This window comes from Piliocolobus tephrosceles, chromosome 3 (assembly GCF_002776525.5).
Source record: "Piliocolobus tephrosceles isolate RC106 chromosome 3, ASM277652v3, whole genome shotgun sequence".
Taxonomy (NCBI): domain Eukaryota; kingdom Metazoa; phylum Chordata; class Mammalia; order Primates; family Cercopithecidae; genus Piliocolobus; species Piliocolobus tephrosceles.
This window is the reverse complement of record NC_045436.1, coordinates 67,129,063-67,143,570: the sequence shown is the minus strand read 5'-3', so window position 1 is coordinate 67,143,570 and position 14,508 is coordinate 67,129,063. Positions and strand designations below refer to the sequence as shown.

At 37.1% G+C, this 14,508-nt stretch overlaps 1 protein-coding gene across 6 annotated transcripts in view; it reads left to right on the top strand.

The window, feature by feature from the left end:
• KIAA1109 (KIAA1109 ortholog) overlaps positions 1–14,508 on the top strand; it is a 215,483-nt gene that overhangs the window by 137,646 nt on the left and 63,329 nt on the right. For all 6 annotated transcript variants that reach the window (XM_023217544.3, XM_023217545.3, XM_023217546.3 and 3 more), the window contains 2 exons: positions 2,451–2,695; positions 4,933–5,038. In XM_023217544.3, coding sequence (XP_023073312.2) covers positions 2,451–2,695; positions 4,933–5,038 — 351 coding nt within the window. The remainder of the gene's footprint in view (positions 1–2,450; positions 2,696–4,932; positions 5,039–14,508) is intronic.

Here is a 14,508-nt window from a genome sequence, read left to right as displayed (position 1 = left end):
TCTAGGTATCTTGTGGTGTTGTAGCTATTACAAATGTTATCTTTTGTAAAATGGCATTTTTCTAAATTGTTGGTAGTCTGTACAAGTGTGCTTGATGCTTTTATGTTAATCTGATACTCAGCAACCACATTAAACCATTATTACTAGTAAGTTGTAGATTCTTAGGAGTTTTATCTGTAGACAGTCATACTGTTTAAACAGCAAATAATGATACTTTTGTTTCTTTCCAACTTTTAGTTCTTTTTCTTGCCTTATTGTGCTTGCCTTGTTCCATTTTCTTAAAGGAATCAACATTACATGAATAAGTCTGATGTCTGCTGTAGGTTTCTGCTATCAGGTTAAGAAAATGTACTTATTTTCCCACTGTGCTAAGAATTTCTATGAAGAATTATTGGCAAATGTAATCAGATACTTTGTTCTGTATCTAATGAAATGAAAATGTATTTTCCCCTTTATTCTGTTAACATAATTTAAAAGTATATACATATGCATGAATATATGCAGACATGTACATATTTATGTAAGTATGTGTATACAGTAGTCCCTGCCTATTCATGTGTTTTGTCTCTTCATGTTTCAGTTACGTATGGTCAACTGTAGTCTGAAAATATTACATACAATAAGATATTTTGAGAGACCCCCATATTTACAAAGATAATTACAGAACTGTTGTTACAGTATAGTTGTTCTATTTTGTTGTTGTTGTTAATCTCTTGTTGTGCCTGATTTATAAATTAAACTTTATCATAGGAATGTATATCATAGAAATGTATGTATAGAAAAAGACATATATATAGGGTTTGATATTATCTATGGTTTCAGGCATCCACTGGGGATCTTAGAACACATCTATCCCAAATAAAGGGAGATTACTGTATATGTACGCCCATCTCTAGCATTTTGGCTTTCTTTATTAAGAGTAATTTTGCTGAACATTTAGACCTTTCTGTTACCAGCAAGAGAAGCATTTTAAAGTAAATTTCCATATTTGGCAGAGTCAGAAGTCTTAGGCCTTCAGATATTAGAGTCCAGGGCTGACAATAAGTTACACACATTTGGTCATTTATTCAGGGTACCCATGAAATACAAGGGTCCACAGAAGCAGCAAGTCAAAAGTCAGATAGGCGGTTTAGGGTCCTAGAGTAAACACATTGTTAAATATCCGGAGAGGTAAGAACCCAAAATTCTTATTGAAATTAAAGGAAAGAGATAAAAACAGTAAAAGAATGACTATACTAGTAATAAGGGATGACTCAGTAACTGAGGCCTAGGATTATTTCAATCTTGGTGTTTTTATTTGGTGGTGTGCTAGCAATGGTAGTGGTGGTAGCAACAGTGGTAGACAGTCCCCACCCCTTGCAGCTTGTAAATGATAGTCAAGGAGCCTCCTGGTTGGAGCAGTAAGAGGAGATCAGGGCAGTCATGACTCATCCCAGTTGGTGAGTGAGCATTTTTCTGTTTTTGGCTAACTCATTCCAGGTGCAAGCACTATAGTTAATGAATGTAGTGAATGTGACATATAGGAGATGACCCTTGATTAGTATTTTGAAAAAAAGAGAATTATTTCTGGCTCAGTTGTGGAGCAGTAGGGATATGTAATAAATTATATACGTAGGCTAAATAGGCAATTTGATGATGTTTGAGTGGAGAGAATTGGTAATGTACAGAAGAATATCAATAGATTCTGTTGGTTTGAAAGGAGCATGTGTATGTACATTACATGTGTAAAGGGCAATAACAGATCTTGATTTTAATAAGGCTTCTCCTCATGCCCTCATAAACAGTTGGAGAAATATGGACTGAATAATAGTAAAGCTGGTATATTTATATTTGTTTGAACAATTATGTGCCAGATTATTGATTTAAGTGTTTAAGGTCAACAGTAAACTAAAATTCATAGTATACCCTTATTTGATATATGGTCCCATGAATAATTATTAAGGTCAAAGAGACATATGCTTGTATAAATTTATACTTTATGAATGTTTCAGTGAGTACAGTTTAATTGATTTGGCAATTTTAGCTATTTCCACACTGAATCAGGATCAGTAAACACATTGTTAACTACCTACTATTCTCTGTGAATAAAGCACTGTGTGGACTGGGGAATTTTTTTTAACTTGATTAATTTTCTTGTTACAATTCTTTAATAATAAGGGCATTGTATTTCTGTTCTACCTTCTATGAAATAAAGAACGTGGGTGTTTTTCTAGTGCCTAACACACTGCCAGTCTTAATAAATAATACTGGCTTAATAATACTTGCTGATTGACTTGCGTATTTAAAGATAGGGAATATTTTATAAGCAACTTTAAAATATGCTTTCATATATTTCAAGACAGGTTTGGGAATATCCATGCATTTTTCTTAGATATCCTTTTTGGAAAAAATGAGGAATGAATGAGTGAATGAACGCTAACATGAACAATAACTTTTCTCATTTCTTACAGGTGCACAGACAAGATTTACATTTGAGCTGCCAAATCACAGATTGCGTTTTACTTCAAAAGTTTCTGCCACAGATATGTCAACCATTCCTCCTTCTGCCAGTCTTAACCTTCCTCCTGTTACCATGTCAGGGAAATATATAATGGAAGAACATGATAGTTATTCGGATCAGGTGTGGAGTATAGATGAACTGCCTTCTAAACAAGGTTACTATTTACAGGGAAATTATCTACGTTGTGTGGCAGAAGTAAGTTTAAAATTTTCTTACTCTTTGTAATTTAGGAGCCTTCAAGATTTATATGTACCAAAATATGTAGTAATCCAAACTTTTAAGGTGAAGTCTTAAAATCATTTGTTTTCACAGAAGAATTCTATACTGAATCAAGTGTGTGTGTGGGTGTATGTGTGTTTTGTGTCTGTTAGTCTGACTACCCTGTAGTTTTATTTAAACATGCTTTTAAAAATATGTATTAGTTATATATTCCATCTCTGCAATATTTTCGTAGTTCAAATGATTATTAAAAGCAAATCGCAGCTAACATTCATTATGTGCTTTACACGGGTTGACTTCTGCAGTGCTTAAGTAAATCCTGTGAGGTAGAAATATTTGTTCTCATTTTGTAGGTGAGCAAACTAAGCCTTAGCAAGTTAACATAATTCATACAGGTATACATAATTATTAAGATAATCTAAAGGTCATATTGAAAGATAAATTAGACTTACAGATTAATTTCTTTACTAAGGTTAAGTTGAAAGTAGCATATCTAATTCTATCGTACTTTTTTCACTTTATATTTGTATAGCTGTCAAAAGTTTAAAAAGCATTTGGACACATTTTTCATTTGATTTGTGGTAAGCAGGTCGTCTGTTATTTTCCTAATTTGATATAAACTTGAAGCGGAGAAGTAAACACCTTTCCTTAAGTCTCCTAGCTATCAATTGAGAGAGGCAGGAGCCACGCTTCAGTGGTCTGCCTCCAGGCACACTGTGATGTATCTCAGCTCACCTCGTCAGTTTGTCAAAAACAGTTGCAACTTTATGAAAAAGCAATGTACTATTTGTTTTATAAATTTTGTTCTCCAGAACCTGAAGCATCTTTAAGAATGCTTTTTGGATTCTCTGATAGAAATATTATAACTACAGGGGACATATTTAAGTCTGATTTACCTTCTTAGGCCCCGCTTGCCCTGGAACCTCTATAAGAGTTGGGATTTCTGTATGTGAAAAACAAGTGTACAAAAAAATAGTGTTTGGATTCTAACAGAGATTTACTTAAAATATTTTAAGGTGTATCCCACTTGTGCTTTCTACTCTGAAAACTAAAAGCCCCAAGCTCCAGTTTAGAAATACTGCTATCAATGTTCCATTTAAAAGAAAATACACGAATACAGTGTGCTGTATAATTCCTTGCTAATACTAGATAGTAGAAAGGTATAAGTTTGTAAGGAGGCAGAACACAATCCCGAATTTAGTAAACAATGTATTTAATTTCAACCATTTCAAAGAATCTAAAATTGCATCCGTCTTAGAGTTGCCTATTTTACTATGGCCTGAAATAAACACACCTGAAAATAGTTTCTGGCAAATTGGTTTATTAACTAATTAGTTTATTAACTAATTTGCCAGAAATTTAATACTTTGTACTAATTATAGGACACAAATTATATTAAACCTTAATTGGATATCTCTGATGATTTGCTAATTCACTCAGATGTAAGCCTGAGACCCAGAATTTTGTTGGTTTTTATTCATAGCCATATCCTTAGCACCCAACATGGTACATAGAGTAGACGGTCATTAAATATATATTTGATTAAATAAATTGTTTTTGGCTGGACGTAGTGACTCACACCTGTAATCTGAGCACTTTGGGACAAAGCGGGCAGATAGCTTGAGGCCAGGAGTTTGAGACCAACCTGGCCAACATGGTGAAATCCTGTCATGGTGGTGGGTGCCCGTAGTCCCAGCTACTCAGGAGGCTGAGGCAGGAGAATCACTTGAACCCGGGAGGTAGAGGTTACAGTGAGCCGAGATTGTGCCACTGCGCTCCAGCCTGGGTGACAGAGCAAGACTTTGTCTCTAAATAAATAAATAAATCTATTTTTACTTAACTCGTCTGTGATTCTAAGACCACAAAAGTGGCCATTAAAATGATCATTAAAAGTAAATTTTACTCTAGGAGAAAATTTAATTGCAAAATTAGCAAGTTAAATGTATAACTTTGATTTGCTCCCCAGACTTCTCATACCTTATTAACTACTGTTATTAAAAAACAAAAAACAAAAACCATTTTGGGAATGAACTATAATAGTATTTGGCCAGTTACATATTAGGAACTCTGAATATTTTTAACTTTTCTTCAGTATATTGATTTCAAATCATATAGAGATAATTACCTCTTTTTCCTCAGTTTAGGGTGATTTATGTAAGAAAAAAGTAAAGCTAATGTAATCAGCATTAATCTAATATGATTTTTTCTGGCAGGTTGGTTCCTTTGAACATAATCTTACAACTGATCTTCTAAACCACTTGGTATTTGTACAGAAAGTGTTCATGAAGGAAGTTAATGAAGTAATACAAAAAGTTTCTGGTAAGATGATCTAGTACCTTATAGTATAGGTGAAGGTTTTTATTCTTTTTGACTGTGTGATGTCCCATATGTCTGTGGTATAAGTATTGATCCAGCATTTGGATATAATTGTCAAATAACTCCTAAGAACTGTCCATTCCTTTTATGGCTTTTCCACCTACAGTGTTTGCTTATCATTTTTGTCATGTATAATATACACATTTAGGATTCATAAACTTCAGAAAGCTCCTTTATGTTTCACCCTCAAGAAAGAAAAGCTTACAGTATGTCTATTAACCAAATTAATCATACTCATTTGGAAACAACATTTAGATAACTGCTAAGATTTCAACCTTTTATCTATACCAGATGATGGCTATATGCTGGCAGCATGGTAAATTGTCTGTAGAAACCCTCATTACATTTTTGCTGTTCCTCAAGAATAGTTTACAGTTCAGCTTAGTCAGTGCTCTACATTTTTCACAAGCTGAAGTATTAGGGAATTAGGGTGAAAAGTTGACTCTGTATAACAATTCTTAATGCTGAGTATTTTCAGTGTGAATGTTATCATGTTAAAAGAATATTTAAGCCACATCCATAAATTGGCATCAAAAGGAGTTTCTTTATGCTTATGGATTAATTCATTCATTTAACAAATTTATGAAGTATCCAGGTATTCAATTACAATTTTGATGAGTTCTGTGAATGACAAGAACAGGGTGCTATGAGTCTGTGTCATAGGAGAAACTAATCTAGTCTAAAGTATCAGAAAAGGCTTCTCAGAAGAATTCATATCCCAAAACTTAAGAATGAAGCCTAGTTTGGCAAGAAAGGAGAGGTAGAGAGGATGCAGGCAGAGCATACGTACCAGTATTTGATAAGGGTCTGAAGGAGGACAGTGCTCCTTGGATGAAAGAACTAAATTATGTAGCAGTTGTGTGAACAACCGGTTTCCTTGGTTCTCCTGGGTTGGTTCTAGTTGCATCTGAGGTCAGGAAGCTATTTAACGATCATATTGTAGAAGCCTTGGAATTTTACAAGGTAGGTCTTAAAAGATCAGATCATTGGTACCATGGAGTTTTTCTGAAAATGGTTGACTAGAAATCATTAAGGAAGAAATAAATATATAGTAAAATTCCTTTCTGCCACTGAAGAAGCCTTAACTTGGGAAATATACATAAGTTTTGTTTGGTGTGTTCCATTTACCTGGTTAAGATCACATTATGACATTTTTTATGATAGGAAAGTTGTTAAGAATATATCAAGCTGGCAAACTTATGAGTTCTAAAGAATATTTTCAAGATGATTTTATTACTGAAAAAATATAGGCCAGGCACAGTGGCTCATGCCTGTAATCCCAGCACTTTGAGAGGCCGAGGTGGGTGGATCATTAGGTCAGGAGATCAAGACCATCCAGGCTAACACAGTGAAACCCTGTCTGTATTAAAAATACAAAAAAATTAGCCAGGCGTGGTGGTGGGCACCTGTAGTCCCAGCTGCTCAGGAGGCTGAGGCAGGAGAATGGCATGAACCTGGGAGGCAGAGCTTGTGGTGAGCCGAGATGGTGCCACTGTGCTCCAGCCTGGGCAACAGAGCAAGACTCCATCTCAAAAAAAAAAAATATATATATATATATATATATATAGAGAGAGAGAGAGAGAGAGAGAGAGAGAGAGAGACAGTATCAGAATGTCAGGGTAAGCCTCTCTTAAGGTAGTTTTGATTAAAGAGAAAGGCTTTTCTTAACCTTTAGATTATAGTCAGGAGATTAAAGTATATCCCAAGGTCTATGAAGAATAAGATGGACAAAGAGGACTGGAAATTAATATTTCTAACCATGAAGACTTGCTGTTTACTATGAGAGAATCAGATGATAGTGCCAAGATCAGATGATAATGCCAAAAGAGTGGCTAGATCTGCTTAAACCATTTCTTTCTGACTTTAGCGACAGCCATGAACCTTGAGAAAATAGCTAAAGTGTAAATTATGTATGATTTAGCTGGCCACAGGGCCTGATGGAGCGTAGGCATTCAGTTATTCTGTCAAGGCCAAAGAACATAACAGGATATTGAGAGCGAATACTTTGAACCCTTGTAGCTCGAATTTCTCAGTACTCTGATCTCTGTATTGCTTCTTCCCTCTCCCATAATCTTCAGTTATTTTCCTTATTTTTTTCTTATATTCTTCTTCATGATTTTCCATCATGTTATATTTAGTGTTAGGACATTTTCTATTATGTAGGAAGACTAATGTTCGTAACAATCATCAAGTTTGTTAGGGAAATACTTTTTTAAAAAATTGATTACCTTATTTGTCCACGAAGGACTTTCAGGAATGCCTGGGTTTCAGAAAGATGTAAATAAGCATTGATCAGGTAAACAGAAGAGACTATTTTTGAGGATGTATGGCCATCTTAGAAGCATATAAGGAGGTTACTATCTTAGAATTGGGCCAGGTATATATTTATTGATAAAGACATAAAGTACTATGGAATTAATGCAAATAATATAATAGCATCTCTTATGGTTCCATAAACTAAAATTATTGTGCAGTATGTTTTGTGAATGGTGGAGCTTTTGCTTTTAAATTTTAAAGTTTTCTTTCTGAAACTAGATAAAAGGTATTCAAGGTAGTGATAGACAAAACACAGAACAAATAGGCCTTTAAGGTGTGCTCATGTATCAAACAGTTTTTTTTTTTTTTTTGAAATGGAGTCTCGCTTTGTCGCCAGGCTGGAGTGCAATGGCGTGATCTCAGCTCCCTGCAACCTCTGCCTCCCGGGTTCAAGTGATTTTCCTGCCTCAGCCTGCCAAGTAGCTGGGACTACAGGCACACACTACCACACCCAGCTAATTTTTGTATTTTTAGTAGAGACGAGGTTTCACCATGTTGGCCAGGATGGTCTTGATCTCTTGACCTCATGATCTGCCTGCCTTGGCCTTCCAAAGTGCTGGAATTACAGGTGTGAGCCACTGAGCCCAGCCCATCAAACAGTTTTATCTTCAGAGATGGATTATCAAATGAACAGAGACTAAGCTGTTTTTTTTTTTTTTGTAAAACAACTTGACTATAAGAAAAATTAGACAGATGTGAATCTTTACAAAACTCTAGACATTTAGAGTATTAGTATTACAGTATTCAAAGTGAAAGTGTGCTAAGCAATGTAAAAATCTAAGATTATTTCAGATATGTTAAAGCATGTATTTGTTTAGCAAAATGATTTAAGAGAATATGAAAAAGTGAAAGGCTTACATTTAGACTGTCAGAAGAAAATAGTGTGTTAAGGAAGTATACTGTTAGGTAATGTAACATGAAGATTTCACTCTACTTAGGTAAGTGAAAATTGAAAAAGAGTCTGCTTTTAACCAAGTGAAAAGGATAATTAAAAAGCATGAATATTAAGAAAATGGAAATTGATATTTGTCTGTTTATGAGAATAAATAGAGAAACAATAAACCTATCCAACCAACTTTTATATAAATCTACAGGACCAAATGAGACACATTGAAGTTATGTAAAAGAACTAATGGAGGACCTCTTGGTACCTCTGAGAAGGTACTTCAGTAAATCATGGGTATCAGGAGAAGTGCCGAAACACAGGAAAATTGTGGTACCTAACTTGAAAAAGGGTAGGAAAGAAGCCTCAAGGAACCAATACCCCAAAGGCTAATCCAAAACAAAACAAAAGAAAAAAAAAAAAAACCTGATTTTTTTACTTAGTATAGTCTCCCTTAGGAAATAAACTCCTTAATAACACTTCTTAAACATAGTTTTTGTTAAGTCATGCTAATACTTTTCAGAAAAATATGAGGCTAGCTATAATTTCAAAATAGCTTAAGCAAGTTAATAGCTTACTCAAGTATACTGGATATGATGCACTTAAACTTATATATTTATGCCATACTATGAAATAAAACTTGATTGACACAAAAGTAGGAGGGTGGGCCAAGATGGCCGATTAGAAGCAGCTGTGGTCCAGGACTCTCACACAGAGGACTGAAAATGGTGAGTGAATTTAGCACTTTTAACTGACGTATTCGGTTTCTTGCATTGGGAGGGACTAGGCAGACAGCTTCATCATGGAGGGTGAGGTAAAGCAGGGTGAGGTGATGGCTCACCCAGGAGTAGCAAAAAGCCAGGGAGCCCCCACCCCCAGGCAAGGGAGGCTGTATGTGATTGTGTGACCTCACCCGGGGAAACCAGGCTTCTCCCACAGATCTTTGCAACCTGTGGATCAGGAGATTCCCCTCATGAGTCCTGCCACCAGGGCCTTGGGTCTGAAGCACAGGGCTATGTGGAGTCTCGGTGAAGCAGCACTAGGGCACACACAGACACACAGGAGTTTTGCATACTCCCAGCAAGGTAGGAAATCCATCCATGCATTCCCCTAGGAAGGAGGCTGAATCCAGGGAGCCAAGCAGTGCCATTTTACAGACCCCACTCCCAAGGCAACTCACAAGTTAAGAACCACTGGCTTGGAACTCCACCCGGCCAGCAGCAGAAGGCTGGAGACTGCCTGAGACAGACTGAGTTCCCAGGCGGAGGGAGAGCCGCCATCTCTGCAGTTCAAGTCAGCAGTTCTAGCCTGCCTACTCCAGGGAGTCTGGGCAGTCTAGACTGGGAGGAGTTCCCCACAAGACAGCACAGCTGCTATGCCAGATTGTGGCCAGACTGCTTCTTAGAGTGGGACTCCACTATGCCAGATTGTAGGGTCAGACTGTTTCTTTAAGTGGGACTCCAGTCCATCTCTCCTCACTGGGCAGGGCCTCCCTGCAGGAATTTCAGCAACTCCAACCAGGGTTATACATACAGAACTCACAGAACTCTGATCTCTCCCTGGGGGGTGGGGCAGCTGCTGTCTCTGCAGTTCAGCTAACTTAGCCTTTTCAGCCTGCTGGCTCTGGAGAGTCCTGGTGGTCTGGATGAGGGGGATTTCCCCTACGGCAGCACACCTGCTCTGCCAAGGGGCAGCCCGACTGCTTCTTTAAGCGTGTCCTTGATCCCGTTCTGCCCAACTGGATGAGATCTCCCAACAGGGGTCTCCAAACACCTCCTGTAGGAGTGTTCAGTCCAGCATTAGGTCAGTACCTGGGGCAGAGGCCCCAGAGGAAGGAGCAGGCTGTCATCGTTGCTGTTTCGCAGGCTTCGCTGATACCTGGTGCAGGAGGAAGCTGGTGCAGGAGGAACTCAGAACACTAGAGTCTGGAGGGGACCCCCAGCAAACTATAGCAGCCCTACAGAACAGTGGCCCCACTGTTAAAAGAAAAATAAACAGAAAACAACAACATAAACCAAAAAGCCCCTCAACAGCCCCATTCAGAGGTCAGCAACCTCAAAGATTGAAGGTAGATATGCCCACAAAGATGAGAAAAAAAACCAATCCAAAAATGCTGAAAACTCAAAAAGCCAAAGTGCCTGTTTTCTCCCAGATGACTGCAACACCTCTCCAGCAAGGACACAGGACTGCGCTAAGGCTGAGATGGCTGAATTGACAGAAGTAGGCTTCAGAAGGTGGGTAATAATAAACTTAGCTGAGCTAAAGGAACATGTTCTAACCCAGTGGAAAGAAGCTAAGAATCGTGACAAAACATAGAGGAGCTGATAACCAAAATAGTCCATTTAAAGAGGAAGATAACTGACCTGTTGGAGCTGAAAAACACAACAGGAGAACTTCACAATGCAGTCACAAGTATCAACAGCACAATAGACCAAGTGGAGGGAAGAATCTCAGAGCTTGAAGACTGACTTTCTGAAATAAGACAGGCAGACAAGAATAGAGAAAAAAGAAAAGGAACAAACAAAACTTCTGAGAACTATGGGATTATATAAGAAGACCAAACCTATGACTGATTGGGGAACCTGAAAGAGATGGGGAGAATGGAACCAAGTTGGAAAACATACTGCAGGATATCACCCGGGGGACTTCCCCAAATGAGCCAGACAGGCCAACATTCGAATTCAGGAAATGGAGAGAACCTCAGTAAGACACTCCACGAGAAGATCAACCCAAGACACATAATCATCAGATTATCCAAGGCTGAAATGAAAGAAAAAAACTTAAGGGCAGCCAGTGAGAAAGGCCAGGTCACTTACAATGGAAAACCCATCAGCCTAATAGCAGACCTCTCAGCAGAAACCCTACAAGCCAGAAAACATTTGGGGCCAATATTCAACAACCTTAAAGAAAAACATTTCCAACCTAGAATTTCATGTCCAGCCAGAGGTACAAAGAAGAGTTTGTACCATTTCTATTGAAACTGTTCCAAAAAAATGAAAAGGAGGGACTCCTCCCAGCTCATTTTATAAGGCCACTATCATCCTCATACCTAAAACTGACATAGATACAACAAAAAAAGAAAACTTCAGGCCAATATCCCTGTTGAACATTGATGCAAAAATCGTCAACAAAATACTGGCAAACCAAATCCAGAAGCATACAAAAAGCTTATCCACCACAGTCAAGTGGGCTTCATCGCCAGGATGCCAGGTTGGTTCAAATCAATAAATGTGATTCATCACAGAAACGGAACTAAAGACAAAAACCACATGATTATCTCAATAGATGCAGAAAAAGCCTTTGATAAAACTCAACATCCCTTCATGTTAAAAACTCTCAATAAACTAGGTATTGAAGATACATACCTCAAAATAATAAGATATATATGACAAACACACAGCTAATATCATACTGAATGGGCAAAAGCTGAAAGCATTCCCCTTGAAAACCAACACAAGACAAGGATGCCCTCTCTCTCACCACTCCTATTCAACATAATATTGGAAGTTCTGGCAGGGCAGTCTGGCAAGATAAAGTATATACAAATAGGAAGAGAAGAAGTCAAGTTATCTTTGTTTGCAGATGATATGATTCTATATTTGGAAAACTCCATCGTCTCAGCCCAAAAGCTTCTTAAGCTGATAAGCAACTTCAGCAAAGTTGTGCAATGTGGAAAAATTGGTAGCATTCCTATACACCAACAACAGGCAAGAAGAGAGCCAAATCATGAATGAACTCCCATTCATAGTCACTTCAAAGAGAATAAAATACCTAGGAATACAGCCAACAATGGAAGTGATGGACCTCTTTAAGGAGAACTAAAAAGCACTGCTCAAGGAAATCAGGACACAAACAAATGGAAAAACATTTCATGCATATGGATAGGAAGAGTCAATATTGTGAAAATGGTCATACTGCCCGAAGTAATTTATAGATTCAGTGTTATTCCCATAAAACTACCACTTACATTCTTTACAACATTAGAAAAATCGATTTTCAAATTCACGTGGAACCAAAAAGAGCCCAAATAGCCAAGACAGTCCTAAGCAAAAAGAAAAAAGCTGGAGGCATCACACTGCCTGACTTCAAACTATACTACAAGGCTACAATAACTAACACAGCATTGTACTGTTATAGAAACAGACACATAGACCAATGAAACAGAATAGAGAACTCAGAAATAAGACCACACACCTACAACCATCTGATCTTTGACAAACTTGACAAAAAACAATGGGGAAAGGATTCCCTATTTAATAAATGGTGCTGAGAAAATTGGTTCGCCATATGCAGAAAATTTAAACTGGACCCCTTCTTTACACCTTATACAAAAATTAACTCAAGATGGATTAAAGACTTAAATGTAAAACCCAAAACTATAAAAACCCTAGAAGAAAATCTAGACAATACCATTCAGGACATAGGCACTAGCAAAGATTTCATGATGAAAACTCCAAAAGCAATTGCAACAAAAGCAAAAATGGATAAATATGATCTAATTAAACTAAAGAGCTTCTTCTGCACAGCAAAAGAAACTACCATCAGAGTAAACAGACAGAATGGGGAAAAGTTTTTGAAATCTATCCATCTGGCAGAGATGTGATATCCAGAGTCTACAAGGAATTTAAATTTACAAGAAAAAAAAAAAAACTCATTAAAAAGTGGGCAAAGGACATGAACAGACACTTCTCAAAAGAAGACATTTATGTGGCCAACAAACATATGAAAAAAGCTCAGCATCACTGATCATCAGAGAAATGCAAATCAAAACCACAATTAGATACTATCTCACAACAGTATCAGTCAGGATGGCTATTATTAAAAAGTCAAGAAACGACAGATGCTGGCGAAGTTGCAGAGAAAAAGGAATGCTTTCACATTGTTGGTAGGAGCATAAATGAGTTCACCCATTGTAGAAGACAGTGTTGTGGCAAATCTTCAAAAATCTAGAAGCAAAAATACTGTTTGACCCAGCAATCCCATTACTGGGTATATACCCAAAGGAACATAAATCATTGTATTGTAAAGATACATGCATGCGTATGTTCATTGTAGCACTATTCACAACAGCAAAGACATGGAATCAACCTAAATGCCCATCAATGATAGACTGGATAAAGAAAGTGTGATACATACACACCATGGAATGCTGTGCTGCCACAAAAAGGAATGAGATCATGTCCTTTGCAGGGACATGGATGGAGCTGGAAGCTGTTATCCCCAGCATACTAATGCAGGAACAAAAAAGCAAACACTGCATTTTCTCACTTATCAGTGGGAGCTGAACAGTGAGAACACATGAACACAGGGAGGGAAACAACACACACTGGGACCTGTTGGCGGGGACAGCAGGAGGGAGGGCATCAGGAAGAATAGCTAATGGATGCTGGGCTTAATACCTAGGTGATGGGTTGATGTGTGCAGCAAACCACCATGGCAGACATTGACCTATGTAACAAACATGCACATCCTACAGAACTTAAAATAAAAGGTTGAAGAAAAAGAAAAGACAAGAGTAACCAGTATTAGATACACAGATATATCATAATAGTAGATTGATATTTTCTTTAGATTTGTTTTGATTCTTATTACTTAGAGAAAATATTTTTTATTATTTAATTGAACAAATAGATAAGACAGCTAACTTTCAAAATTAGAATCACGTGGTTTTTATTTGTTCACCTATTGTGTTGTGTTTTTTGTATCTCATGATGATTCCTAAATAACCTGAACCATGGTCTTGCCTATAGAGCCAAGAGAAACTAAGAACTCTCCTAGCTTAATCTCACCCATCCTGTAAGAAAGTGCCAAGATATACATAGAGTCATAAACAATTTTTAGTGGCAGTATTCTAACAAATTCTCAAAATGTAGACATTATTTCATGTAATATTTTCCTCTCTATAACATAACGCATTCTGTATTTCAGAGTAGAAATTGCAACTGTATCTTGGAAAACATAAAAGAAGATCCTATAATCCCTTCCATAGTTACTTATTCAGAACTTTAAAAACATATGACCCCAAATTAGGTGATGAGCAAATTACAAGGATATGTGGGTAAAAATTACCAGACTTACTGAATTTATACTTCTGTTTAGAACATTAGGTATTTGAATATATAATAATAAAAACATTTCAATGAACTTTTGATGAATGAAGAAGTTAAGTAGTACAAATAGAGGATGTATTGAGGCATAGAAATGATTTGACCTG